General features: G+C 45.2%; 1 protein-coding gene across 1 annotated transcript in view; it reads right to left on the reverse strand.

Moving 5' to 3' along the window:
* Nucleotides 1-2,137: 2,137 nt before the first annotated feature.
* LOC124795988 (protein diaphanous homolog 1-like) overlaps nucleotides 2,138-26,555 on the reverse strand; it is a 39,084-nt gene continuing 14,666 nt past the window's right edge. The window contains exon 3 of the mRNA XM_047260069.1: nucleotides 2,138-2,224. Coding sequence (XP_047116025.1) covers nucleotides 2,138-2,224 — 87 coding nt within the window. The remainder of the gene's footprint in view (nucleotides 2,225-26,555) is intronic.

Consider the following 26,555-nt stretch of genomic DNA (forward strand, 5'->3'; position numbering starts at 1 on the left):
CCCTTGCACTTGCCTCGCAAGCTGTTGTCTTCTCCAAGTATTGTAGGTGGGATTTTCAATTTAGATTTTGGCCCAGGCGTAGTCCTACGTATGTGGCAGTGTTGTTTAGCTTAGGGAAGTATCCTATGACGTTAGGTGAATAACCCTTTCATTATATTCTTTGTTCCTCCGAAGGTGTCTGTGGCGGTACAATATTGTTTGAATCTGTGTTGGATTCGGCTCGATTTGCCAATTTTCCTTCTATTTTTCTACCTTTCTTAAGTATACTTTTGATTCGTTTGTGGTGGTGGATGTTATTCGGTTTACAGTTATCAAATAGGCGGTGCCATCTGCAAACAGAAGCACGCTTTCTTCTGTTGTTGGCAAGGGGTATGTCTGACGTGTAAAGTGCTTATACATTGAAGAGCCAAAGAAACTGGTACACCAATCTAATATAGTGTAGCGCACCTGCGAGCACAAGTGCCGCAACACGACGTCTCATGGACTTGACTAATGTCTGAAATAGTGCTGGAGGGAACTGACACCATGAATCCTGCAGGGCTATTCATAAATCCGTAAGAGTAAGAGGGAGTGGAGATCTCTTCTGAATAGCACGTTGCAAGGCATCCCAGATATTCTCAATAATGTTCGTGGCTGGGGAATTTGGTGGCCAGTGGAAGTGTTTAAAATTAGAAGAGTGTTCCTGGAGCCACTCTGTAGCAATTCTGGATGTGTGGGATGTCGCATTGTACTGCTGGAATTGCCCAAGTCCGTCGGAATGCACAATGGACATGAATGGATGCAGGTGATCAGACAGGGTTTTTCCGTACATGTAACCTGTCAGAGTCGTATCTAAATGTATCAGAAGTCCCGTATCACTCCAACTGCACACGTCCTACACCATTACAGAGCCTCCATCAGCTTGAACAGTCCCCCGCTGACATGCAGGGTCCATGGAATCGTGAGGTTGTCTCCATATCCATAGACGTCCCTCCGCTCGATACAGTTTGAAACGAGACTCGTCTGAACAGGCAACATTTTTCCAGTCATCAAGAGTCCAATGTCGGTGTTGACGGGCCCATTCGAGGAGTAAAGCTTTGTGACGCGCAGTCATCAAGGGTACACCTGTGGACTTCGGCTCCGAAAGACCATATCGATGATGTTTCGTAGAATGGTTCACACGCTGACATTTGTTTATGGGCCTGCACTTAAATGTGAAGCAATTTGCGGAAGGGTTGCCCTTCTGTCACACTGAACGATTGTCTTCTGTCGTCGACGGACCCGTTCTTCTTTTTTTTCCGGACGCAGCGATGTTGGAGATTTGGTGTTTTAGTGGATTCATAATATTTACGGTACACTCGTGAAATGGTCGTACAGGAAAATCCCCACTTCATCGCTACCTCGGTGATGCTGTGTCCCACCACTCGTGCGCCGACTGTAACACCACGTTGAAACTCACTTAATTGTTGATAATCTGTCGTTGTAGCAGTGGTAAGCGTTCTAACAACTGCGCCAGACACTTGTCTTATTAGGCGTTGCCGACCGCAGCGCCGTATTCTGCCTGTTTAGATATCTCTGTATTTGAACAGCATGCCTATACCAGTTTCTCTGGCGTTTCCGTGTAGAGGTAGTGATACTACTGCTCCTTGTGATACCACTACCAGTGGTGTGAATGCGTTTGACGTCAGGTCTCCAAATATGACTTCGCACTCTCTGCTTTTGATTTGGCTTACAGCTAATGTAGAAATTCTTCCAATCCATATGTGGCATACAGCAAACCACTGCTTAACAGTATTGGTTAAAAACAGTCTTGGTTGCAATTTTAGTTTTTTTATTTTTCAACGACGCGTTTCGCCTTATTTAGGCATCTTCAGGTTATCTTCTCTAGATGGAAGCGAGAGGCACGAAGATCTGCATAACGCGTTCCTGTAACGCGGGAACGCGTTATGCAGATCTTCGTGCCTCTCGCGTCCATCTAGAAAAGATTACCTGAAGATGCCTAAATAAGGCGAAACGCGTCGTTGAAAAATAAAAAAACCATATTGCAACCAAGACTGTTTTTAACCAATACAGCTAATGTTATCATTTTGGTGAGGATGTGCCAGTTTATGTAGTAGCCCTTTGTGCCATCCTGCTGTTGCTCTGGCTGTGCTACATCCTAGTCGAATGAGACCAGGTCCGCAGACATCTTGTGGACAGTGACTGCTGCTGCTGCTGCGGTGCAAGCAGGAACTTCCATTCTCATCTGTAACAATAACAACAAACTAAGTATAAAAGTTATCAATTTATGCGTGAACGCCTGTAAAATGCACATGCAAGGAAGCAGTATTAAGTTGGAGAGCTGTTACGCGCGCATGCAAAATACCCATATTATTACAGCAAGAAACGGAAACTGAAAGATACTTACTGATAGAATCCTTCTGCCTCGCTGCTGCTGCTGGCGGCGCTTCGTAGTAAACGGATGTACAGACGGTAAATGACTGCACTCGCGCAACTGAATTATAAAAATTAAAATGGCCCGGTGAGGGGAGCCAAGTCTGCACGCCATTGACCACCTCGCATTTTCAGGTGGGGGGGCTACCTTGCACACCACTGGCCACTCTCGGTATTTGTGTGGGGAGCTAAGTTTACAAGCTATTGGCCACTCCGCGTTTTTGAAACGTTGTCACACAGAGGAAAACTTATTTAAAACGACGACCACCAAGAGTCTGAATTGCGGCACTTGTGACATGTGTTCAGAGAGAATGGCTGTAGCAAGAGAGACATTGGAAGAGCTTTCAAGCAACATGGAAGAAGGGCGCCTTGTGGATAGGCAGAAGAGGCCAAGCCGGCTACTTTCCTGCCAAACTGTGGAGCAACGAGCAGGAAGTTAGGCCGTGGGCTGCAGAGACATGGACTGAGACCAGTTCTCCGCCCCCCCCCCCCCCTCCCAAAGATACGAGATATGCTGAGCCTTGTTCAAGACGGATACATCATCGGTGCCCGGTGTGTGTGGTGTAGCTTGCGAATGCGGCAGCCTCTGTATAGATCAGACAATTCGCACAGTTGAAGAGCGTTATACAGAGCACAAGCGACACTTTAAGCAAAGGGGGAGGACCATAGATGAGCATTTCTTGGGAAACGGGCACAAAATACAATTTGAAAACATGAGAGTCTTGGCTCATGCGTCGACATACTGGGATTCTGTTACAAAAGAGGCCACGGAGATTAAAATGAAACAACAGTTTTAACAGAGACCAGGAGTACACACTTAGTAGGGCGTGGGGGCGGGCCTTGGATGTCGAAAAAAGCAACGACGAATGCTTGACGCTTGTATGCGGGGAGGGGGTCCGGCCTCTCGCGACACCTGAAGTCTGCGGCGGGTCAGAGCTGCTATGACCTGCCCAATCAGCTTCCGCACACGCCTCGTTTCCGCCCCCTCTGATTGGTGCCAGAGGCCGCAGTCGTGCCTATATAACAGGAAAAATGTGGTAACTTTGTTAGTCAGTGGTTTTACTCCCGACGACGATAGCGGAGATGACCCTCGAAAGCACGAGAATTTTATTCGAGCTGACGCGGCTTGAAAACTAAGAAGATCATACTCATATTTTCAGTCTCTTTATTAGTGTTAAACCAACTGAAATAACATTAAAATAGCCGAATTAATCAGTGACACCACTCTTTAAGTATCTGAGAAACTACAACAGGTTCTTTTTGCTTGTACTGTCAGAGAACTAATTTATCTCACAGTCACAGTTTCTGCATGTGTGTCATTTTCACGTGATAACTCAATATGGAGTGTATCATTAAATGGAATCGCTTCAGAATGGCAACGCGACGAAATTGCGATTCTGAAATAAATAAATTCAGTGACAAACTACATTAAACATCTTATCCTCTCTGAAATACAATAGGACTTTGGACACAATGCTTAAGCAACACGTAACGCAAAAGAACCAACTCGAAGACTTCAAGAGCAGGTGAAAGTTGTCAATCAACCCATGTTTCATATAATTTTGTAATTTTATGATTTTTTGGTTTCCACCTTTCATACAGTTTTGTGGCTTTAAAATCACATGCTTTGATCAAGCAGGTAGAACGTCTTATCTCTGCCTGCATTTTCCAGTATTTTTACATGCCTAGGACGAAGATCACGCTGACAGTGACCGACCGCGTTTTGTTCTCATCTTTACTTCATCTGATATTCAGCACACTGCTTACCTGTAACCACCTGTTCTAAACACGAATGATCGCTGGACTGCATGAATGTAGACGTAAGTACAACGCATGCGACTGGGTGAATCCAGAAGAAATACTTGAGTCCTGATTTAAGCTTACAGTAGCAGTGTGGGAAAGGCGGTTGAAAGCAATCTTCGAAGCCGTGGCGTGGCGCCAGGCAGTCGCAACAGCTGTCTGACAAACGTTTTAAATGTGCAGCTGCAGGACTCGTTCCTCTTGATCCACGTGCTTAGGACGCCATGTTCGAATTTTGGACGTTAAACAGAGTGGAAAATTCTGAGGCGAAAGAACCAGGCATTGTCTTTCCTGTCTTCTGACTGGAGGCAACGCCTACTACTACTGGCAACTTCAACTGGGTGATTGGTCACTGCGCCCACACCCGGTTTGTTTGCTTTGGGTACGAAAGCCGACCAGTGATTCGAATAACCGAATGAAAACAATGAATTCAATCGGTTGGTGGAAAACAATCGACTCATTCGTTTGTACTTTGAAGTATGGTTGAATTATTCGTTCATTCTTTTGAGTGGAGCCAGGCTGTGGGAGCATCCGAATGAAAACAGACGACGCGGTCTGAGGCATTCAGTTCTGAGCGGAAACATTCGATCTTTTTGCTATTGTTAAATCATTATTGTTGACGTCTCTTTGTTCTTGCCTGTCGTCGCTGTTAATGACGTTCCGATATCTGCCTCTTATTGAATGCCAATAAGTAGCTTTTAGTTCAATTTTTCGTCTGTTTTTATGAACAGGCGTTTTCTCAATAGTGAACTTTGTGTCTGCATCAATATGCCGAATCTCTCAGTGGCGAGGGATGGAAAAAATCATATGTCTGGGTAAAGACTAATCCTCAAGATAAGTTCAGTACGGTATACCGTTTCTGCAAAGATGATTCATATTCTGTAACTGTATTAAAGAAATTCAGAGGAAATAAACGAATTATGAGAAACATTTCTCACAAAAAAATCTTCTGACAAGTGACACTATATGTTTAAAACGCAAGTGATTAAGTCTCCAAAGAATTAAAAAGAAATGTATCTTATATGGAGTCTGTTCACATCAGTTTAGCATATATGGAAATAGAACTATCGGTGATGGGTGCAAACTAGCGGGAAGAGAGAGGCAGGGATTCAGTAAATTTAAACAAGAGAGTAACTGACATGTGGAATAATCGGGTCTACTGCTGGATGTTTGTGTCGCTCTGGCACAATATTTCGGCCACGTAACTCGTTGCCCTCTTCAGGTGCTACCTGAGACTGCCGTGTTGGATTTCACAAAGGATGGGTCCCCTCCACGCCCGCACCAACGTGGTGACCAACACAAAAGTTCTACTGTCACCTCCGTAAACATGTTAGTTTTTGAATCAGGCGTCACAGGATGCAGTCTGTGATGTTGTCCATGCGTCTGGGTAGGATTACTCATTAACATGGTCCATCAGGAGATAGAAGTGGTCGAAAACGATTGAAGGGTAGCGGTTGTAAGGGCAGAGGAAAAAAAGTGCCAAGGCCAGCGCCAAGGGAAAAAAACCTCTGCGACAGTAGGACGGGTAGTAAGGGCAGTAGCGGCTTGCTAGCTGCGACAGAGCATGCAAGGTGAGGGGTGGTTAGCGTGAGGTATCGTGCGACGTTACCTATGTACTGCGTGGTCGTTAGCTGGGTCAGTCCGGTGCTGCGGCTGGGCTCGCTTGTAGTCTCCTGGGCCGGCCGCAGTGGCTTCCTCCCTGTAACATAAAAGTTCGGCGCGGCAACGCATGCGCTGCTGTTAGGCCCTCTGCTGTGCCTTGTCGTCAGTGACTTGGTGCAGCTTCATCAGGCTGGCGCAGAACGACGGCGATCGGCTACCGTACAGCGTCCTCCTCTACTGCACGGCGCAGCCCTTCTGCATTGCAGCTGTGAGCTGCTCCGCTTGTCCAGTGATCCGCGCCGCTTCAGCGTCAGAGAGTTGCACGCCGTTCGCTCGTGCTTGCGCGATGACGGCTGCCTTTCTGTCTTCTCGGTCCCCTGGGGGCGGCGTCGCCACCGGCTCCTCTGGGGCGGCGGTTGTCTTATTCGCGCCTCTCACCTGCGGTGCTGCTGGAACAAAAGCTGGGATAGGCGCGCGAACGTCCTTATGCGAGGTCGCAGGAGTGTTTGCAGGTACGACTGCACTGAGGCCTTGGGCGAAGACTGCTCGCAGTTGTCTCAAGGCCTCTTCCCTCTCTGCAGCCACGGCGGCTGCGAAGGCAGCCCTCTCCGCCGCCATGACGGCTTTGAGGGCTGCTGTGGCCTCCTTCACGGCGGTGCCGAGTTCGAGGTCACATCTCTTCGCAGGAGGGCGAGCTGCGTCCTGGCTGCCCGTTTCCGAGCGGCCGTCCCTGCCCCTGGCAGGTGGATCTGCTGCTGCGCCGTCCGTCAGCTGCACCGGGCTATTCTGCGCCCTACGCCGTTTCCGACGTCGTCTTCTCTTCTGCTGCTGCGTCGGTGCGGCCGCGGCCGCTTCGCCGCCCCCGACACGGTTGCGGCTTGAGAAAGCCGCACAACCGCGCCAACTGGCGACGTGCGGGCCGCCACACCGGACAAAAGTCGGCAGAGCGTTGCTGCCGCGGTCGCAGGCGCGGCTGTCGTGCTCACCTGAGCACTTGACGCACCGCGCCGCGTTGCGGCAATACTTCGCAACATGGCCCTCGCCCTGGCACCTGAAGCACTGGGGCTGAGGGTCCATGGCGGTCGGGAGAGCCTCCGTCGTAACCGGAAAGGCCAGCAACTTCCGCAAGTCGAAGATGTCGCTCCCGCCGTCGACCGTTTGCACGGTCACGGCATAGAGCGGCGCCCTCTTCCTGTTGGTCCGGTTGTGCAACCTTGCGGCTGCATTACCAAACCCGGCTCGCAGCAGCCCTTCCCGGACCGCTGCCTCATCACAGCACCAAGGCAACCCCCTGAGGAGTGCCTTAGTCGTCTTCATCCTTCCTACGGAAGGTGCCTTCTCACGCGCCGGCGGCGCGTCGACGATTTGGTCGGCCACTGCGACCTTGATCGCCCTGTGGTCGGCCACGTTTGCGGCTCGAACGCAGATCAGCGAGTCTGTATCGAGAGACCCGTAGACCACCTCGTTCCGAGCGCAATTCGTCATGGTGTCGAACAGCGCTGTCCACCCGCCTTTGCACTTGACGTACAAAGGGGGGACAGGCCGCGACTCGTCTTCTCGGGAGTTCCTTGCACGGTCGGCAGACTCGGTGAGTTGCACAGCCGAAGGACCCCTCGTACCGCAAACGGAACGCCCGACACAGGACAGGCGTGAGAGACCTGCCACAGATGGCGCCCAAATCGGGCGCGGACGTCCTAGGGAACACCGGGGAAGAGACAACACATTACAAGCAGCGCCAGGCGGGCGCGAACGGCAAAGAGAGCACCCAGCGCCCTCTGGGCATAAATACTGGACAAGATCCTCCAACACGGCAGTCTCAGGTAGCACCTGAAGAAGGCAACGAGTTACGTGGCCGAAATATTGTGCCAGAGCGACACAAACATCCGGCAGTAGACCCGATTATTCCACATGTCAAGATCTCGCCGGGAAAGCCTGAAGAGTTACAAGAGAGTAACTGGCAATTTATTTCAGTATAAATTTTTTAACCTAGCACCAGTAATTAACCTCTTAACACCAACACCGAGAAGTACGAAAAAACTCGTAATTAACTAAATAAATATATAAATTTTGAAATTGCTTCATTTTTAGATATGTACTTTCTTTCACTTCTCCTTAAAATGTGATTTGTCTCTGAAAGAGTTGGCAACCCTAGTCACGATTCATGAAACCTAGGGAGTGATGAAAACATTCTTTTAGCAGAGACTAATTTCATTCGATTGTTTCATTCGACTGAAAAAACCGAGTGAACGAAAAAAATATCGACTGGCTATTAGTTTGTTAAAACCCCGTCGATTGCCCCATCACCAGACGCGATGCAATTTGGATTTTAGGAAGAAGTAATGGGGGCGCGGAGGAGACGAGTCGCAGCAGTGAGTCGCTCTTCTGTAAGTATGACACGCCGCTTCTGTGTGCGCCTGAACGGCGATCTGGATGGGAGTTACTTCAGTTTTGAATTAGGAATCTCCATAACAATTAACTCCTATCGTTACTAGCACTGAGGGATTCTCGCGAGTGAAATTTCGCTACCGTTTTACTTACGATTCAGACGGAACAGAACTCATTTTTCAGTCATCCGCGAGTCACTTCATGCAGCGTGCGCCCAGTTTACTTTAGTGGTTCTTTTAGGTGTGAGTCACAAGCCGAATATGATAATGAAAAGCACTGAATTTTTCTTTCAACTTCTCTGTGAATTTGAATCTTTCTATGCGAGCAATTGCATATACAGGTTGCGTTCCTTAGTCTTGCAGAATTATGATGATCCCTGAGTTACGACAGTATTAGGATGTGTTCTATGTTAAACGCAGTTGAGGAGTACGCCCCACCGCTGTGGATAAACGTTTTCCATGCAGCGATTTAGTTCGTTAAATGCCACCAAAACGTGCATATCAGCAGGCCTTTCATCCTCCTGCGATCCGTAGTCTCACGTACCCAGTAACAGAGAATTACCAGGAAGTATTTACTGAGGTGCAATCACTGATCGACGTGAAGTTCAGTAGTTAAGAGTTTCGTTGGGTATTTTTCCTTGACTTAGAAACTAGAGCAAAAATTTAACTTAATGTTTATGGGAATTCAGATTTTTGGCACTCAAAAAAAATGGTTCAAATGGCTCTGAGCACTATGCGACTCAACTGCTGTGGTCATAAGTCCCCTAGAACTTAGAACTACTTAAACCTAACTAAAATAAGGACATCACACACGTCCATGCCCGAGGCAGGATTCGAACCTGCGACCGTAGCGGTCGTGCGGTTCCAGACTGTAGCGCCTTTAACCGCTCGGCCACTCTGGCCGGGTTTTGGCACTCAGGGGCAGGCATACAATGTTTAAACACTGTAAATGTTCAACAGGAAGCTTTCGGCTGTGAAAAGTCCATGTTATAAAGCGAAAGTACGACCCACGAAAGATTTACAAAACTTGGGCCCGCATTTTACAGGGTTATGATTGACTAGCTGCTATTATGGTTAAATACTTAAGAAAGATTACGATTGCTTAAGAAAAACGAGGACATGGATTTAATGATTTTTTTTCCAGTATCACACTAACTAATGGAAAGAATGCAGACTGGAGAGCAGGGACTTTTCTCTAGTCTACCACAAGGTGTGCAGCAGGAATGACCGCCATCCAATCCACCTCTCCTGCAAAGAGAGAGTATCATAACAAAATATATTTTGACTTTCTGACTATACGCTAATTTACGAATCATTTGATACATCGCAAGGTCGATCCGATTAATATTCTAGAAACACGATGAATTAATCGACAAACCATATCAAGCTAATTTTCCCAGGCAGTCAGACATCACTGTAGGTTTGCTTAACCAGAGGCCTGTTGTCCAGTGGGGGCGGAGTAATGTTTCCAGCCTTGATTTAAATACTGCTAATAATTTGCAAATTAGTGAACAGTCACAAAGGCTGTTCGAGCCGTTATTTTGAATTCCAGACCACAGCTTCTTCGTGGCGGAGGGACACCAGTCTGTCCTTCCCCTTTCGACGAGTTTCCACTACTTTTAGGAAATCATCTTCGGAAACGTGAGACCAGGCCTTCCTGACCGGAACAAAACTGAACAGTCACTCTGGTTAGGTTGGCTCCTCTTTCTGCCGGTACACGCTTACAAGGCTGCGATACTCTCAGTAAAAAAACTGGCGGGAGAGGCTGTCTCATCCTCAGTTGCTTGCAGTGGTAGTTGGAGCAGGTCCGTGGATTTCAGTAGCACAGATGTAGCTGCCACTTGTATGTCTTTGTGCTTGCTCGATAGTAGTATTTACTGCCCCTGCCCTGGCTTCAGTTTATCCTTTCTCGTGTCACTATCTCCCAGTGTACGTCCACTCTCTCTGATCAAGGGCCGGACGAGTTAACAGGACGATCGTTCGTGTGTAAATTGTTCCCTTTGTTTTGTCCTGCAGCAGGACATTTACCTGTCAGCTTTGCGCTATTCCTGTGAGTGTAGTATCCGATATTTTAATAGTAACAGACTACCTCGCATTTCCATGTGTGTTTATGGAAACCCACTGAAGAACCAAATAAACTGGTACACCTGCCTAATATCGTGTAGGACCCCCAGGGGCACGCAGAGGTGCCGCATCAAGACATGGCATGGGCTCAAGTAATGTCTGAAGTAGTGCTGGAGAGAACTGACATCACGAATCCTGTGGGGCTGTCCATCAATCCGTAAGAGTACGAGGGGCTGGAGACAAGAGATCCCAAATATGCTCAATAATGTTCATGTCTGGCGAGTTTGGTGGTCAGAGGAAGAGTTTAAACTTAGAAGGGTGTTCGCGGAACCATTCGATAGCAATTCTGGATTTGTGGGGTGTCGCATAGCCCTGCGGGAATTGCTCAAGTCCGTCGGAATGCACAATGGACATGAATGGATGCAGGTGATCAGACAGGACACTTACGTACGTGTCACCAATCAGATTGGTATCTAGACGTATCGGGGGTCCCATATCACTCCAACTGCACACACCCCACACAATTACAGAGCCTCCACTAGCTTGGACAGTCCCCTGCTGACATGCCGGGTCCATGGATTTATGAGGTTGTCTCCATACCCGTACACATCCATCCGATCGTTACAATTTGAAACGAGACTCGTCCGACCAGGCAACATGTTTCCAGTCATCAAGAGTCCAATGTCGGTGTTGACGGACCCATGCGAGGCGTAAAGCTTTGTGTCGTGCAGTCATCAAGGGTAAACGAATGGGCTTCGGCTCCGAAAGCCCATATCGATGATATTTTGTTGAATGGTTCGCACGCTGTCATTTATTGATGGCCCAGCATTGAAATCTGCAGCAATTTGCTGAAGGGTTGCACTTCTGTCACACTGAACGATTGTCTTCTGCCCTCGTTGGTCCCGTTCCTGCAAAATCTTTTTTTCTGGCCGCAGCAATGTCGGAGATTTGGTGTTTTAGTGGATTCCTGATAGTCACGGTACACTCGTGAAATGGTTGTACAGGAAAAATCCCCACTTCATCGCTACCTCGGAGATACTGTGTCCCATCGCTCGTGCGCCGTCTGTAACACCACGTTCAAACTCACTGAAATCTTTATAACCTGCCATTGTAGCAGCAGTAACCGATCTAACATCTGCGTCAGGCACTTGTAGTCTTAGACAGGCGTTGCCGAACCAAGCGCATGGCATTTCAGTGTATATTAGCAGATCTGTCCGACTTCTGGTCTGCAGAATTCCCATGTTGCCTTCTACAACCCTTTAATTAATAATCAGAAACCCCTTCTAGAAGAGATGAGGGCCGATTCTGGCTACAGTCAAGATATGAGAAGATTAGCAGGTAAGCCGAAATGTTCCTGTCAATTGGGAATCGGATGTCAGACAGCCATTTAAATTTCTACCACCCCTATCGCCACGTTTGTTCGGTTAAAAGAGAACAAAAGCAGCAACATCTACATGATTTTGGTCAGATTTAACACAACAGGTGGAGGAGTAATTATGTTTCTTACTCAGTGTGTCACATCGTTTCCACTGAGCAACTGCTTATGTTCTAACATGACTGCAACAGAGACTTTGAGACTTTGAAACCTGTTGTTTGGTGTGTCATATGCTAATACTGATGAGGTTCCCTGCATACTTGAAGTGTAAACCAGTTCATGTATGCAAAGTATACTGTTATTAGAATTTCAAGACGCAGAGATTGTTTTCGGTCTTGCGAAGTATTCATGCCCTAGGTTGCCAATAATTTGCAACATAGCGAACAGCCACAAGGCTGTTCGAGATGTTATTTTGAATTCCAGACCACGGTTTCTTCATGGCTTCAGTCGAGATTTGATATACAATGAAAAAGAAAAAGCTTCTCTCACAGTAAATGGTTCAAATGGCTCTGAGCACTATGGGACTTAACTGCTGTGGTCATCAGTCCCCTAGAACTTAGAACTACTTAAACCTAACTAACCTAAGGACACATCACACACAGCCATGCCCGAGGCAGGATTCGAACCTGCGACCGTAGCGGTCGTGCGGTTCCAGACTGTAGCGCCTTTAACCGCTCGGCCACTCTGGCCGGGTTTTGGCACTCAGGGGCAGGCATACAATGTTTAAACACTGTAAATGTTCAACAGGAAGCTTTCGGCTGTGAAAAGTCCATGTTATAAAGCGAAAGTACGACCCACGAAAGATTTACAAAACTTGGGCCCGCATTTTACAGGGTTATGATTGACTAGCTGCTATTATGGTTAAATACTTAAGAAAGATTACGATTGCTTAAGAAAAACGAGGACATGGATTTAATGATTTTTTTTCCAGTATCACACTAACTAATGGAAAGAATGCAGACTGGAGAGCAGGGACTTTTCTCTAGTCTACCACAAGGTGTGCAGCAGGAATGACCGCCATCCAATCCACCTCTCCTGCAAAGAGAGAGTATCATCACAAAATATATTTTGACTTTCTGACTATACGCTAATTTACGAATCATTTGATATATCGCAAGGTCGATCCGATTAATATTCTAGAAACACGATGAATTAATCGACAAACCATATCAAGCTAATTTTCCCAGGCAGTCAGACATCACTGTAGGTTTGCTTAACCAGAGGCCTGTTGTCCAGTGGGGGCGGAGTAATGTTTCCAGCCTTGATTTAAATACTGCTAATAATTTGCAAATTAGTGAACAGTCACAAAGGCTGTTCGAGCCGTTATTTTGAATTCCAGACCACAGCTTCTTCGTGGCGGAGGGACACCAGTCTGTCCTTCCCCTTTCGACGAGTTTCCACTACTTTTAGGAAATCATCTTCGGAAACGTGAGACCAGGCCTTCCTGACCGGAACAAAACTGAACAGTCACTCTGGTTAGGTTGGCTCCTCTTTCTGCCGGTACACGCTTACAAGGCTGCGATACTCTCAGTAAAAAAACTGGCGGGAGAGGCTGTCTCATCCTCAGTTGCTTGCAGTGGTAGTTGGAGCAGGTCCGTGGATTTCAGTAGCACAGATGTAGCTGCCACTTGTATGTCTTTGTGCTTGCTCGATAGTAGTATTTACTGCCCCTGCCCTGGCTTCAGTTTATCCTTTCTCGTGTCACTATCTCCCAGTGTACGTCCACTCTCTCTGATCAAGGGCCGGACGAGTTAACAGGACGATCGTTCGTGTGTAAATTGTTCCCTTTGTTTTGTCCTGCAGCAGGACATTTACCTGTCAGCTTTGCGCTATTCCTGTGAGTGTAGTATCCGATATTTTAATAGTAACAGACTACCTCGCATTTCCATGTGTGTTTATGGAAACCCACTGAAGAACCAAATAAACTGGTACACCTGCCTAATATCGTGTAGGACCCCCAGGGGCACGCAGAGGTGCCGCATCAAGACATGGCATGGGCTCAAGTAATGTCTGAAGTAGTGCTGGAGAAAACTGACATCACGAATCCTGTGGGGCTGTCCATCAATCCGTAAGAGTACGAGGGGCTGGAGACAAGAGATCCCAAATATGCTCAATAATGTTCATGTCTGGCGAGTTTGGTGGTCAGAGGAAGAGTTTAAACTTAGAAGGGTGTTCGCGGAACCATTCGATAGCAATTCTGGATTTGTGGGGTGTCGCATAGCCCTGCGGGAATTGCTCAAGTCCGTCGGAATGCACAATGGACATGAATGGATGCAGGTGATCAGACAGGACACTTACGTACGTGTCACCAATCAGATTGGTATCTAGACGTATCGGGGGTCCCATATCACTCCAACTGCACACACCCCACACAATTACAGAGCCTCCACTAGCTTGGACAGTCCCCTGCTGACATGCCGGGTCCATGGATTTATGAGGTTGTCTCCATACCCGTACACGTCCATCCGATCGTTACAATTTGAAACGAGACTCGTCCGACCAGGCAACATGTTTCCAGTCATCAAGAGTCCAATGTCGGTGTTGACGGACCCATGCGAGGCGTAAAGCTTTGTGTCGTGCAGTCATCAAGGGTAAACGAATGGGCTTCGGCTCCGAAAGCCCATATCGATGATATTTTGTTGAATGGTTCGCACGCTGTCATTTATTGATGGCCCAGCATTGAAATCTGCAGCAATTTGCTGAAGGGTTGCACTTCTGTCACACTGAACGATTGTCTTCTGCCCTCGTTGGTCCCGTTCCTGCAAAATCTTTTTTTCTGGCCGCAGCAATGTCGGAGATTTGGTGTTTTAGTGGATTCCTGATAGTCACGGTACACTCGTGAAATGGTTGTACAGGAAAAATCCCCACTTCATCGCTACCTCGGAGATACTGTGTCCCATCGCTCGTGCGCCGTCTGTAACACCACGTTCAAACTCACTGAAAGCTTTATAACCTGCCATTGTAGCAGCAGTAACCGATCTAACATCTGCGTCCGGCACTTGTAGTCTTAGACAGGCGTTGCCGAACCAAGCGCATGGCGTTTCAGTGTATATTAGCAGATCTGTCCGACTTCTGGTCTGCAGAATTCCCATGTTGCCTTCTACAACCCTTTAATTAATAATCAGAAACCCCTTCTAGAAGAGATGAGGGCCGATTCTGGCTACAGTCAAGATATGAGAAGATTAGCAGGTAAGCCGAAATGTTCCTGTCAATTGGGAATCGGATGTCAGACAGCCATTTAAATTTCTACCACCCCTATCGCCACGTTTGTTCGGTTAAAAGAGAACAAAAGCAGCAACATCTACATGATTTTGGTCAGATTTAACACAACAGGTGGAGGAGTAATTATGTTTCTTACTCAGTGTGTCACATCGTTTCCACTGAGCAACTGCTTATGTTCTAACATGACTGCAACAGAGACTTTGAGACTTTGAAACCTGTTGTTTGGTGTGTCATATGCTAATACTGATGAGGTTCCCTGCATACTTGAAGTGTAAACTAGTTCATGTATGCAAAGTATACTGTTATTAGAATTTCAAGACGCAGAGATTGTTTTCGGTCTTGCGAAGTATTCATGCCCTAGGTTGCCAATAATTTGCAATATAGCGAACAGCCACAAGGCTGTTCGAGATGTTATTTTGAATTCCAGACCACGGTTTCTTCATGGCTTCAGTCGAGATTTGATATACAATGAAAAAGAAAAAGCTTCTCTCACAGTAAATGGTTCAAATGGCTCTGAGCACTATGGGACTTAACTGTTGTGGTCATCAGTCCCCTAGAACTTAGAACTACTTAAACCTAACTAACCTAAGGACACATCACACACAGCCATGCCCGAGGCAGGATTCGAACCTGCGACCGTAGCGGTTGCGCGGTTCCAGACTGTAGCGCCTAGAACCGCTCGGCCACTCCGGCCGGCCTCTCTCACGGTAAGGTGAAAGAAATTGTTGAGGTATTTGAGCGTCTTAAACGCTATGGCACACACACATACACACACACACACACACACACGGAGTCGGAAGAGTTGTCCACTTATTGCTTGCTACATTAAACAATGAGAACGAAGGTGCTAGTGGACGCACTTCAAAATTTACTTTATTCTCCACAGGAAACATACGCTTCTACTTACGTTAATACACAAATACAATTGCCAAATATTATTCACACGATATCTTCTCGTTCGCAAATGACGACAGTCCTTTGGAAAAGACTCACTGCACCCAGTCGTGAATCCTAGTAGCTCGACAGCAGCAGTAGCTGAGTTTAAGCGGCTGCAACAGAAATACATTTGTCAGTCAACAAATCTCAAGCAAGTCGTATTGCACAAACTACATTTGACATCGGTATCTAATCTATACCAACAATAAATCTATAAAACTCTCATGTCTATCTGTTTGAACACTCTTATCCAAAACTGCTAGACGAATTTTCATGGGATTTTCACAGGTAATTTGAGTTAAGTTTGGGGCACCGTATGTGTTGTTGTTGTGGTCTTCAGTCCTGAGACTGGTTTGGTGCAGCTCTCCATGCTACTCCATCCTGTGCAAGCTTCTTCATCTCCCAGTACCTACTGCAGCCTACATCCTTCTGAATCTGCTTAGTGTATTCATCTCTTGGTCTCCCTCTACGATTTTTACCCTCCACGCTGCCCTCCAATACTAAACTGGTGATCCCTCGATGTCTCAGAACATGTCCTACCAACCGATCCCTTCTTCTAGTCAAGTTGTGCCACAAGCTCCTCTTCTCCCCAATTCTATTTAATACCTCCTCATTAGTTATGTGATCTACCCATCTAATCTTCAGCATTCTTCTGTAGCACGACATTTCGAAAGCTTCTAGTCTCTTCTTGTCTAAACTATTTATCGTCCACGTTTCACTTCCATACATGGCTACACTCCATAGAAATACTTTCAGAAACGACTTCCTGACACTTAAATCTATACTCGATGTTAACAACTTTCTCTTCTTCAGAAACGCTTTCCTTGCCATTGCCAGTCTACATTTTATATCCTCTCTACTTCGAACATCATCAGTTATTTTGCTCCCCAAATAGCAAAACTCCTTTACTACTTTAAGTGTCTCATTTCCTAATCTAGTTCCCTCAGTATCACCCGACTTAATTCGACTACATTCCATTATCCTCGTTTTGATTTTGGTGATGTTCATCTTATACCCTCCTTTCAAGACACTGTCCATTCCGTTCAACTGCTCTTCCAAGTCCTTTGCTGTCTCTGACAGAATTACAATGTCATCGGCGAACCTCAAAGTTTTTATTTCTTCTCCATGATTTTAATACCTACTCCGAACTTTTCTTTTGTTTCCTTTATTGCTTGCTCAATATACAGATTGAATAACATCGGGGACAGGCTACAACCCTGTCTCACCCCCTTCCGAACCACTGCTTCCCTTTCATACCCCTCGACTCTTATAACTGCCATCTGGTTTCTGTACAAATTGCAAATAGCCTTCCGCTCCCTGTATTTTATCCCTGCCACCTTCAGAATTTGAAAGAGAGTATTCCAATCAACATTGTCAAAAGTTTCCCTAAGTCTAAAAATGCTAGAAACGTAGGTTTGCCTTTCCTTAACCTTTCTTCTAAGATAAGTCGTAGGGTCAGTATTGCCACACGTGTTCCAATATTTCTACGGAATCCAAACTGATCTTCCCCGAGGTCGGCTTCTACCAGTTTTTCCATTCGTCTGTAAAGAATTCGCGTTAGTATTTTGCAGCTGTGACTTATTCAACTCATAGTTCGGTAATTTTCACATCTGTCAACACCTGTTTTCTTTGGGATTGGAATTATTATATTCTTCTTGAAGTCTGAGGGTATTTCGCCTGTCTCATACATCTTGCTCACCGGATGGTAGAGTTTTGTCAGGACTGGCTCTCCCAAGGCTGTCAGTAGTTCTAATGGAATGTTGTCTACTCCGGGGGCCTTGTTTCGACTCAGGTCTTTCAGTGCTCTGTCAAACTCTTCACGCAGTATCATATCTCCCATACCGTATAGGCTTTATTTATTTGAAATCGGATATCGTGATTTCCAGTTTTATCTAAAACCACCATATTTGTCTGTTTGCCTGTTTTTAACACACTATTTTCTTTCATATTGTTGTCACAGGTGACTTGGCTGTAGCCTGGGAACCTTGTAGGCTTTATTTAATTAAAATCGGATCACAGGAAAAATGTCGCAATTGAAAGTTATATCAATGCTAATAATATTAACGGAAATGTAACTCTGTCTGATATGTCTTCACAACCAAGCCGCTGAACAGATTTCGATAAAATTAGGTATAGAAATAGCTTTAGCTTCATCCATGCCGGCCGTTGTGGCCGAGCGGTTCTAGGCGCTTCAGTCTGCAACCGCGCGACCGCTAAGGTCGCAGGTTCGAATTCTGCCTAGGGCATGGATGTGTGTGATGTCTTTAGGTTAGTTAGATTTAAGTAGTTCTACGTTCTAGGGGACTGATGACCTCAGAAGTTAAGTCCCATAGTGCTCAGAGCCATTTGAACCAATACACTCTTTGAAATTCTGAGGGTGGCGGGGATAAAGCACAGAATGCGTAAGGTTGTACAGGAACCAAGCGGCACGTGTGAGTCGAGGGGGATGGAAGGGAAGCACTGGTTGAAACGCGAGTGAGACAGACTTGTAGTCTATCCCCAGTGTTGTTCAAATGGCTCTAAGCACTATGGGACTTAACATCTGAGGTCATCAGTCCCCTAGACTGAAGGACATCACACACATCCATGTCCGAGGCAGGATTCGAACCTGCGACAGTAGCAGCCGCGGCCGGCAATGTTATTCAGTCTGTACGTTGAGTAAGTGGTAAAGGGCACCAAAGAGAAATTTGGATTTGTAATTAAAGCTCAGGGAAAAGAAATAAAATCTTTGAGGTTTGCTGATGACATCGTAACTCCGTTCAGAGGCAAAAAAGGACTTGGAAGAGTACTTAAATGGAATGTACAGTGTCTTGAAAGGAGGATATGAGATGAACATCAACAAAAGCAAAACAAGCATAACGGCTTGTAGTCGAATTCAAGCAGATGATGAGTAGATCGCATAACTTATGAGGAGGTACTGCATAGAACTGAGGAAAAAGTAAACGTACGCCACAAAATTGACCAAAAGAAGGGGTCAGTTGATAGGAGACATCCTGAAACATAAAGGATTCGTCATCTTGGGAGTGATGGGATATGTAGAGGGAGAACAAGGCCTGACTACAGTAATGAGGATCGAGGTAGGTGGGCTGCATTAGTTATGATGAGGTGAGGAGGTTTACACAGAATAGATTAGCTGGGAGAGCCCCATAAAACCAGTCTCCGGACTGAATATTACAACAACAAATACCATTCTTAGGATATAAAAACCCAGTGAAAACAGATGCTTCAGAGACAAGAATCTTTGGATTTCATTAATTCATTCTGGTTACTATGTATATGACAGTATGGAACAGATTTTAATTATGAAGTATTTGCTTGTGGGTGACGATTCATTTTTAATTCTTTTGCACTGTAACGACTGAGACATCACTTCTAGCTCAAAATCTCGTATCCAGGTTTCATCAAGTACAAAAATCCTTTTCGGAAACCGTTCTGCCTTTGTTCTGCAACGTTGAAGCAATTCCTCTGCGATTCTTTTGCGACCTGCTTTCTGTTCTTCACTTAGATGATGCGTAAACAGTATGGCAGCAACTTTTCTCATCTTTAACTTTTCAGTTGCGATTCTGCAGACTGAAGTGACAGCTCTTCCGGCCTCATACGCAATTTCTTCACATGTTTTTCGGCGATCGGCTCTCAAAATATCATCAACAATGACCTGAGAGATGTAGTCTGTTGCGGTTGACGGCCTTCCACTTCTTGGGTTGTCCACAGTTCTTACCCCACCTGCACGGAAACGAGCAGACATTATGATACTGTGTTTCGAATCAGTACACTACTGCCACACATCTCTCTCAAAGCGTTGTAAATTTCCGTTGGGTTCTTTCCACGTAGGGATTCGATTTTGAAGTAGGGACGCTGGTCACTAAGTGTTATCTCACCTGACTCAGTTTGATCTTCCATTTTAAAACTGAATTACTCACGATGTAGCCATACAAACCGTCAAACACATATGCAACTGTCATGCCTAAAGTCTCGCTCACAACTGACACGAATTTCAACGTGATCACTCCACGATAACGGTCGCACATGCACAGTGTGCAGGACTTTTGAATTGACTGTCGTATAATACATGAAACACAAGTGTTCGTCATCGTACGGTTAATTACAATGTTTCCAAAACGATTATACATTGCTGTGTAATACTTGGTTTCTGGGTATCGACAGATTGGCTCAGGGAAGTTGGTAGTTCAGAATTCTAGCTAACGAGTTTATTTGTGAAGTGCAGACTTTCGTGGGCAATATTTTTACATACAGACAAGGCGTGATTTATGGCTAAAAAATGGTTCAAATGGCTCTGAGCACTATGGGACTTAACATCTGTGGTCATCAGTCCCCTAGAACTTAGAACTATTTAAACCCAACTAACCTAAGGACATCACACACATCCATGCCCGAGGCAGGATTCGAACCTGCGACCGTAGCAGTCACGCGGTTCCAGACTGACGCGCCTAGAACCGCACGGCCACATCGGCCGGCGCGCGTGATTTATATCTGTTTCTTCACCGCATGAGAAATTTGGCGTAATCGGGAGAGGTGCTTCGTACAGCGCTTGTGATTACATGGTGGAAGTAGGAAAACAATATGACAATTGTAAATAATACAGTTTTGTTGGGTTTAGACGAATTATTAACAAAAATGTATGCTTATGCGTTTTACAGTTATTTTTATCTTTCTGCGTAAACCAGACTTTCTTCGAATTGCTTAATAACTCTTTCAGTTTCATACTTAAACACATCACTCCCATTATCGCAAGGCCCAATCGTCTACTGTGTTGTGTTACATAACTAGTCTTAATATTATAGCTCACCTTAGTCTTTGCGAAGGAAACGATCACAACTTCTCGCAAAAAGTATTGAACATTGTTTTTATTAACCGCGTAATGTACTAAAGATAGCTCTTTATAATACACTGCTAGAAAAAAAGCAGTAAAATGTAACTTCGTACACGTACAAACCATCGGCTGTTATGTAAATGATTTAGTGTTATAATTATCTGTGACAGGTAGGACGGTCACCAGAGTGCATTAGTGTTGTTATATGGCCCGAAAGGGTCTATAAGTTTGATCGATCATGGTGAAGCACAACAGAGATCCGCGCGATCGTGTGGGACAGCTGATCAGCACGTGGCAAAGATGGAAAGAGACCCCATTGTGGGTCACCATTTGGCCGGCAGGTCGAATCGTGCAATATCCACATTTGAGGGGCATTGGGATGTGACAGTGGCTCGATGTTAGCCTGGACGGTAACGTGATGGCTGGCATACTCTTGGTCAAGGTTCTTGTCGACCAAGTCCGACCACCGCAAAGGAGAATCGCAGTACTGTGCACCAGACACATTGTAACTACATCTGCGTCTGCCATCCGAGAACAAGTAATGGACCCCAAGCAACATTCTGTGTCACCTCTCACCGGTCAGAAAACTAGCAGAATTAAAGCTACAATGCTACTGGAAGCTTTTAGAACTTCGATTCATCTAGCATTTTTATTTGCAAGGAGAGTAGCGGCGAACGGCGAAATACTTTCGAGACTGCACGGTAATATTGCGCTTGGTGTATTTGCTGCCGGTCGATACACATTACAAGTTCTGACTTTCCTCAGCCTAATGCTGGATTACTACGTCTGTTTGTATGACAGTGTAGGATGTGAATTCGGTTTACGATGCTCATCATTTTTCCCTAGTAGGGAAAACCTTCCCTGACGCTTGTTTGGTACGCCTTAGGACTTCCCTGTATTTTTGCTGCAGTATTCAGTAGGAATTTGAATTATTTTTGAAATGAACGCCTCTTTCGCCATTCGTTTTGCGAAATAATTACGCATAATTGCAATGATGTTCGTGAACTGTGAAAGTAAATCTGTCGATATTAATAACACGCTTTTTTCTTGTCTGACGAGTTGCGGGTAAGCTGTGCTCTGAAGCAGAGAAAATTCATCAGGACAGTAACAGGAATCCTACTCCGTCATCGGCGACTGCTTTTCATCGGAGAACAGCGGCAGAAGCGCAGAGCGCTTATTCTTGAGATGGCACTTCACGGTCGCTACGCCACTAATCTCCTGAGTCAACCGCAGTCTGTTTGTTCCTTCCGGCTCGGTCGCTTTCTCTCGATGCCAGTGACTCTCTTTCTGTTGCAGCTCTAGGAAGGGGAACGTCTTGTTATATTCTCCCATCCTCTTTCGTTGTACAAACACATGTTGGACGATGTACCATGATCACTCTATAAATTCCATTAATTTACTGAAGGCTCTTTTACGGTTAGTCTTCTTTTCTGGTCGGCAGGGAACCATCATCTGGAAAACTAGTCTTTTTGATGAATTCCCCGGTAACGGTTATCCCAGTGCTATTGGTTTCTGAACATTGCTTCTTTGCACATTATACGAACAAACTGAATGGCGTTGGAGATAGCCGTCTCTTGGCTGCTTGCTTTTGACTCCTGTAAATGCTGTCCTTCCTCGCCGTGGCGGCGCTTTGGTTCTTGTACAGCTGTAGAGTTAGTCTTATGCCCCAACTGTGTATCAATGTATTCTTCATCAATTTGAACATTTTATTCCAATTAAGTAGCAAACGCATTATCATGGTCTGTGGAAGCGCTCAAGAATAGTTTTATTTTATTTATTTATTTTTTGAGCTTCTAACACTCCTTCATTGTATTCAGAACGGATTTCCTTTCCAGATCCAGACTGATATGTCTGCAGGCTTTCTTCTGTTTTCTTTTCTACTTGGTGGTAGCTAATCTTGGTTAGTATTTTTGTGGCATAAGGCACAAGGTTCAATACCGTATAATTTTCGAACTTTTTTGCGTTACTGATGTTGGGAATGCGAAACACAGATCCGTTTCAAATAAAAAAAATGTACCGAGAGGGGGAATTGCGGGATCTATAAGTAGAGATCATACCTCCGAAAATATGCCAATGACTTGTCGAATCAAAGCCAGTAGTCGTGTTTTACGTAATCTTCAGATAACCGCTCTAGCATTTAAAATAAATTTACTTCGAAATATATTAATATAAAATTATATTTCACTTTGTATCTAGACTGATATACAAAGGGCAGACAAGTCATGGGATACGTCCTAATATCGTGTCGGATCTCCTTCTGCCCGACATAGTGCAGCAGCTGTACGTGGCATTGAATCAACAAGTCGTTGGAAGTCTTCTGCACAAATACTGAGCCATGCTGCCTATATAACCATCCATAATAGTGGTACAGGCTCTGAGCACTATGGGACTTAACATCAGAGGTCATCAGTCCCGTAGAACGTAGAACTACTTAAACCTAACTAACCTAAGGACATCACACACATCCATGCCCGAGGCAGGATTCGAACCTGCGGCTGTAGCGGTCGCGCGGTTCCAGACTGAAGCACCTAGAACCGCTCGGCCACACCGGCCGGCAAACACTGTAGTCCCCACGACGCAAGAGGAGCTAAATCAAAACGGTGCAGCCCACTGACAAAGTGAATCACCGAGATGTGTAGTTCGTTTTTTGAATTTGAAGGAGAACGACACTGCAAAAATCTATGCTGAATTGATGGAAGTGTACGGCAACAATGCAGACGTTTCCATTCTGAACGACGAGTAACGAAGATGCAGACCATCTCTCTATGAACAAACTGGGAACGTATGAGGGAGCCCTGGTGTTCGAAGACTGGTGTATCACAATCGAGACGATAGTGGAAAACGTGAGACTCACTCAGAAATCCGTTTTCAGTATCTTGCACGACATTTTGAACATGACGAAGGCTCGTCGCCCGCTGGTTCCGCGATTGCTCACACCCATTCGAAACGGTCGTCGAGTCCTGGAAGAAGCGCAAATGTTGCAGCTGGGTCAAGACAATTCACATTAGTTCTTCAGCCTCCAAATCACTGTCGACAAGCGCTGGGTGTATCACTTACGGCCCCGAAATAAAGGACAAAGCAAGCAGCGGAAGGATATATATTCACTGCCGTCCAAAAAGGACGAAGACATTACCATAACTAGGCAATTGACGCTGTGTTTTATGGGACTTTTATGATGTGATAATGCTCATAAGGCGCAAAGCGAAACAGAAGCGTCGCTGACCAGGTTATCACGACAAAGGGGCGCCGAAAGCTGTCTGAGGGACTCTACGACAATGCCCCAACTAATTCTGCACAGGACACAGTTACATATGCTGTTTCTTTGGGCTATCGGTTCTTAGCTCGCCCCCGCATCACACTGACAAGGCTCCCAGTGTATTCCTTCTCTTTCCTCGAATGAAGAAACATTTATGTGACATGCGTTTTCAGGATTACGAAGCAGTGATTTCAATGTGGACCGTTCCTTGGACATCCGAAATGACGATTTCTACACCCAAGGTCTCCACTAACAGCAAAGGTCTGCACCAAGTCATCGATCGTTGGCAGAAATGTGTCATATTGTTAAGAAGGACAAACACCAGCAATTGCTTCATGGTCGTAGCTTGATTTTCTCGAGGTGATAATTAAAACTTTTACAGACACGAGTCCAAAGAAGTCAGGTGATAACAGCTGTGAATATATCCGAACTGTTAGTTTAATAAACCATGTTTTCAAAATACTGACACCAATTATTTACAGAAAAATGGAAAAACTGGTAGGAGCCTGCATCGGGGATGACCAGATTGGGTTCCAGAGAAATGCAGGAAAATGAGAGGCATTGCTGAGCCTACGACTCAGAAGATAGATTAACGAATGGCGAATAAGTTTCAATATGTTTAGATTTAGGGAAAATATTTGACAGTGTTGATTGAAATAAACTCTTTGAAGTTCTAAAGCAGCAAGAATAAAACACAAGAAGGGAAAGGCGGTTTGCAACTTGTACAGGAACCAGAGTGCAATTACAGGAGCCGAAGGACGCGAAATGCCTTGTGAGTGAGAAGAGAGGATACAGGATTGTAGCCTATCGCCGATATTACTCAATTTGTACCTTTAGCATGCAGTAAGGGGAAACCCAGGAAAAATTTGGAGAAGGAATTAAAGTTCAGGATCAAGAAATAAAAACTACGAGATTTACCGATGACATTGTAATTTTGTTAGAGGCAACAATGAAGTTGGAAGAGCAGTTGAATGGAATCAGTAGTGTCTTGATGGTTCAAATGGTTCAAATGGCTCTGAGCACTATGGGACTTAACTTCTAAGGTCATCAGTCTCCTAGAACTTAGAACTACTTAAACCTAACTAACCTAAGGACATCACGCACATCCATGCCCGAGGCAGGATTCGAACCTGCGACCGTAGCGGTCGCGCGGTTCCAGACTGTAGCGCCTTTAACCACTTGGCCACCACGGCCGGCTGTAGTGTCTTGAAAAGAAGTTATAAAGATGAACATCAACAACAGTAAAAGAAGAATGACGGACTGTAGTTGAATGACACCAAGCGATTTTTTTTATGAATTAGTTTTTAGAAGTGAGATACTAAAAGTAATAGATGAGTTTTGCTATTTGGGCAGCAAAAGAGGTGATGATTGCCGAAGTGTAGACAGGACATAAATTTCAGACTGGCTATAGCACGAAAAGCATTTCTGAAAAAGAGAAACTTGTTAACGTCTATTGAAACGTGGATGGTAAGCCGTTCGGTTAAGAAGAGAATAAAAAAAACATTTTTTATAGCCAAGAAAGCATTCAAAGCTGTTTTTTATTGACCAGTTTCGGCAGGTAAGACTGTCATCTTCAGAGCTTTAAAAGCGTTTTTGGTAGTACGTCATGTTCCATTGTGCGTTCATTCCTCATGCCATGTTAACATTTTTGCGAAAAGTATATTGCACATTCCACACAGGTTTCTCAAAAATATAGTTAGAAACGGGTTTTTTCACAAGTAAGAATATATACAGCTGAAATGCACCTCGTGAAAATTGGCAAGGATAAAGCACGCAATAAACCTCTGTTAGTGTTGTTGCTGTAAACTGTATTCGCAGTTCTGGGTGAGTGCAGCGCATATATTACATCTAAAGGGACCAGTTTGTGTTGTGATAACTTGTTTTGATAGTGTTGTGTTATCTTTGCGTTTTCACAAACTTACCAAATCACAAACTACTTCCATCTGAAGTAATGTATGAGCTGCACTTAACCAGAACTGTGAATGCAGTGTAGGGTAACAACAGTAACAGATGTGTACTGCAGTCTTTATCCATGGGCAATAACAGGGGAATGCGATCTCCTTTGTTTACCGGATTCTATGGGTCTTTTAATACCGAGGAACCTGCAGTAGAAGAGATGTTTTACAGTAGCGAAGATGAAAAAGACTGTAACTTTCAAGGTATACATTTTGAAGTCCATGTTTATTGAGCATTTTTGTATTGTTTTGGTCGATACTATCATCTCTCAAAATAGAATATACAGGGTGTCCGAAAAGACTTTCCCTCATTACATAAATTGATAACTCAGGCTAGAAGTAAGATACAAATATGAAACTTGTGTGGAATTGTTTACTACTATCAAAGTTTTTTTCTGCTTTAGGTTCGCAGTATGTAAGTAGTGGATGAGGTGCAGTGCTCAAGAAGCCATGTCAACCAATCAGGAGAAGGCCCAGTGTGTCCTGTGGTACCATGAGACACGATCACCAACCACAGTTCAGAGACACTTGCAGACAACATTTGGAAGGAATCCACCTGATGTCAAGAGCGTTAAAGTCTGGTATGAGAAGTTTAAGAACACAGCATCGGTTGCTGACCTTCCGAGGTCTGGTCGACCAAGAACCTCAGCAGACAGGGTGGAAGCCGTAAGGCAGTCTTTTCTGCGAAGTCCGAAGAAATCGGTGCGCAGGGCCTCAC

Source organism: Schistocerca piceifrons, chromosome 4 (genome assembly GCF_021461385.2).
Source record: "Schistocerca piceifrons isolate TAMUIC-IGC-003096 chromosome 4, iqSchPice1.1, whole genome shotgun sequence".
Classification (NCBI taxonomy): Eukaryota; Metazoa; Arthropoda; class Insecta; order Orthoptera; family Acrididae; genus Schistocerca; species Schistocerca piceifrons.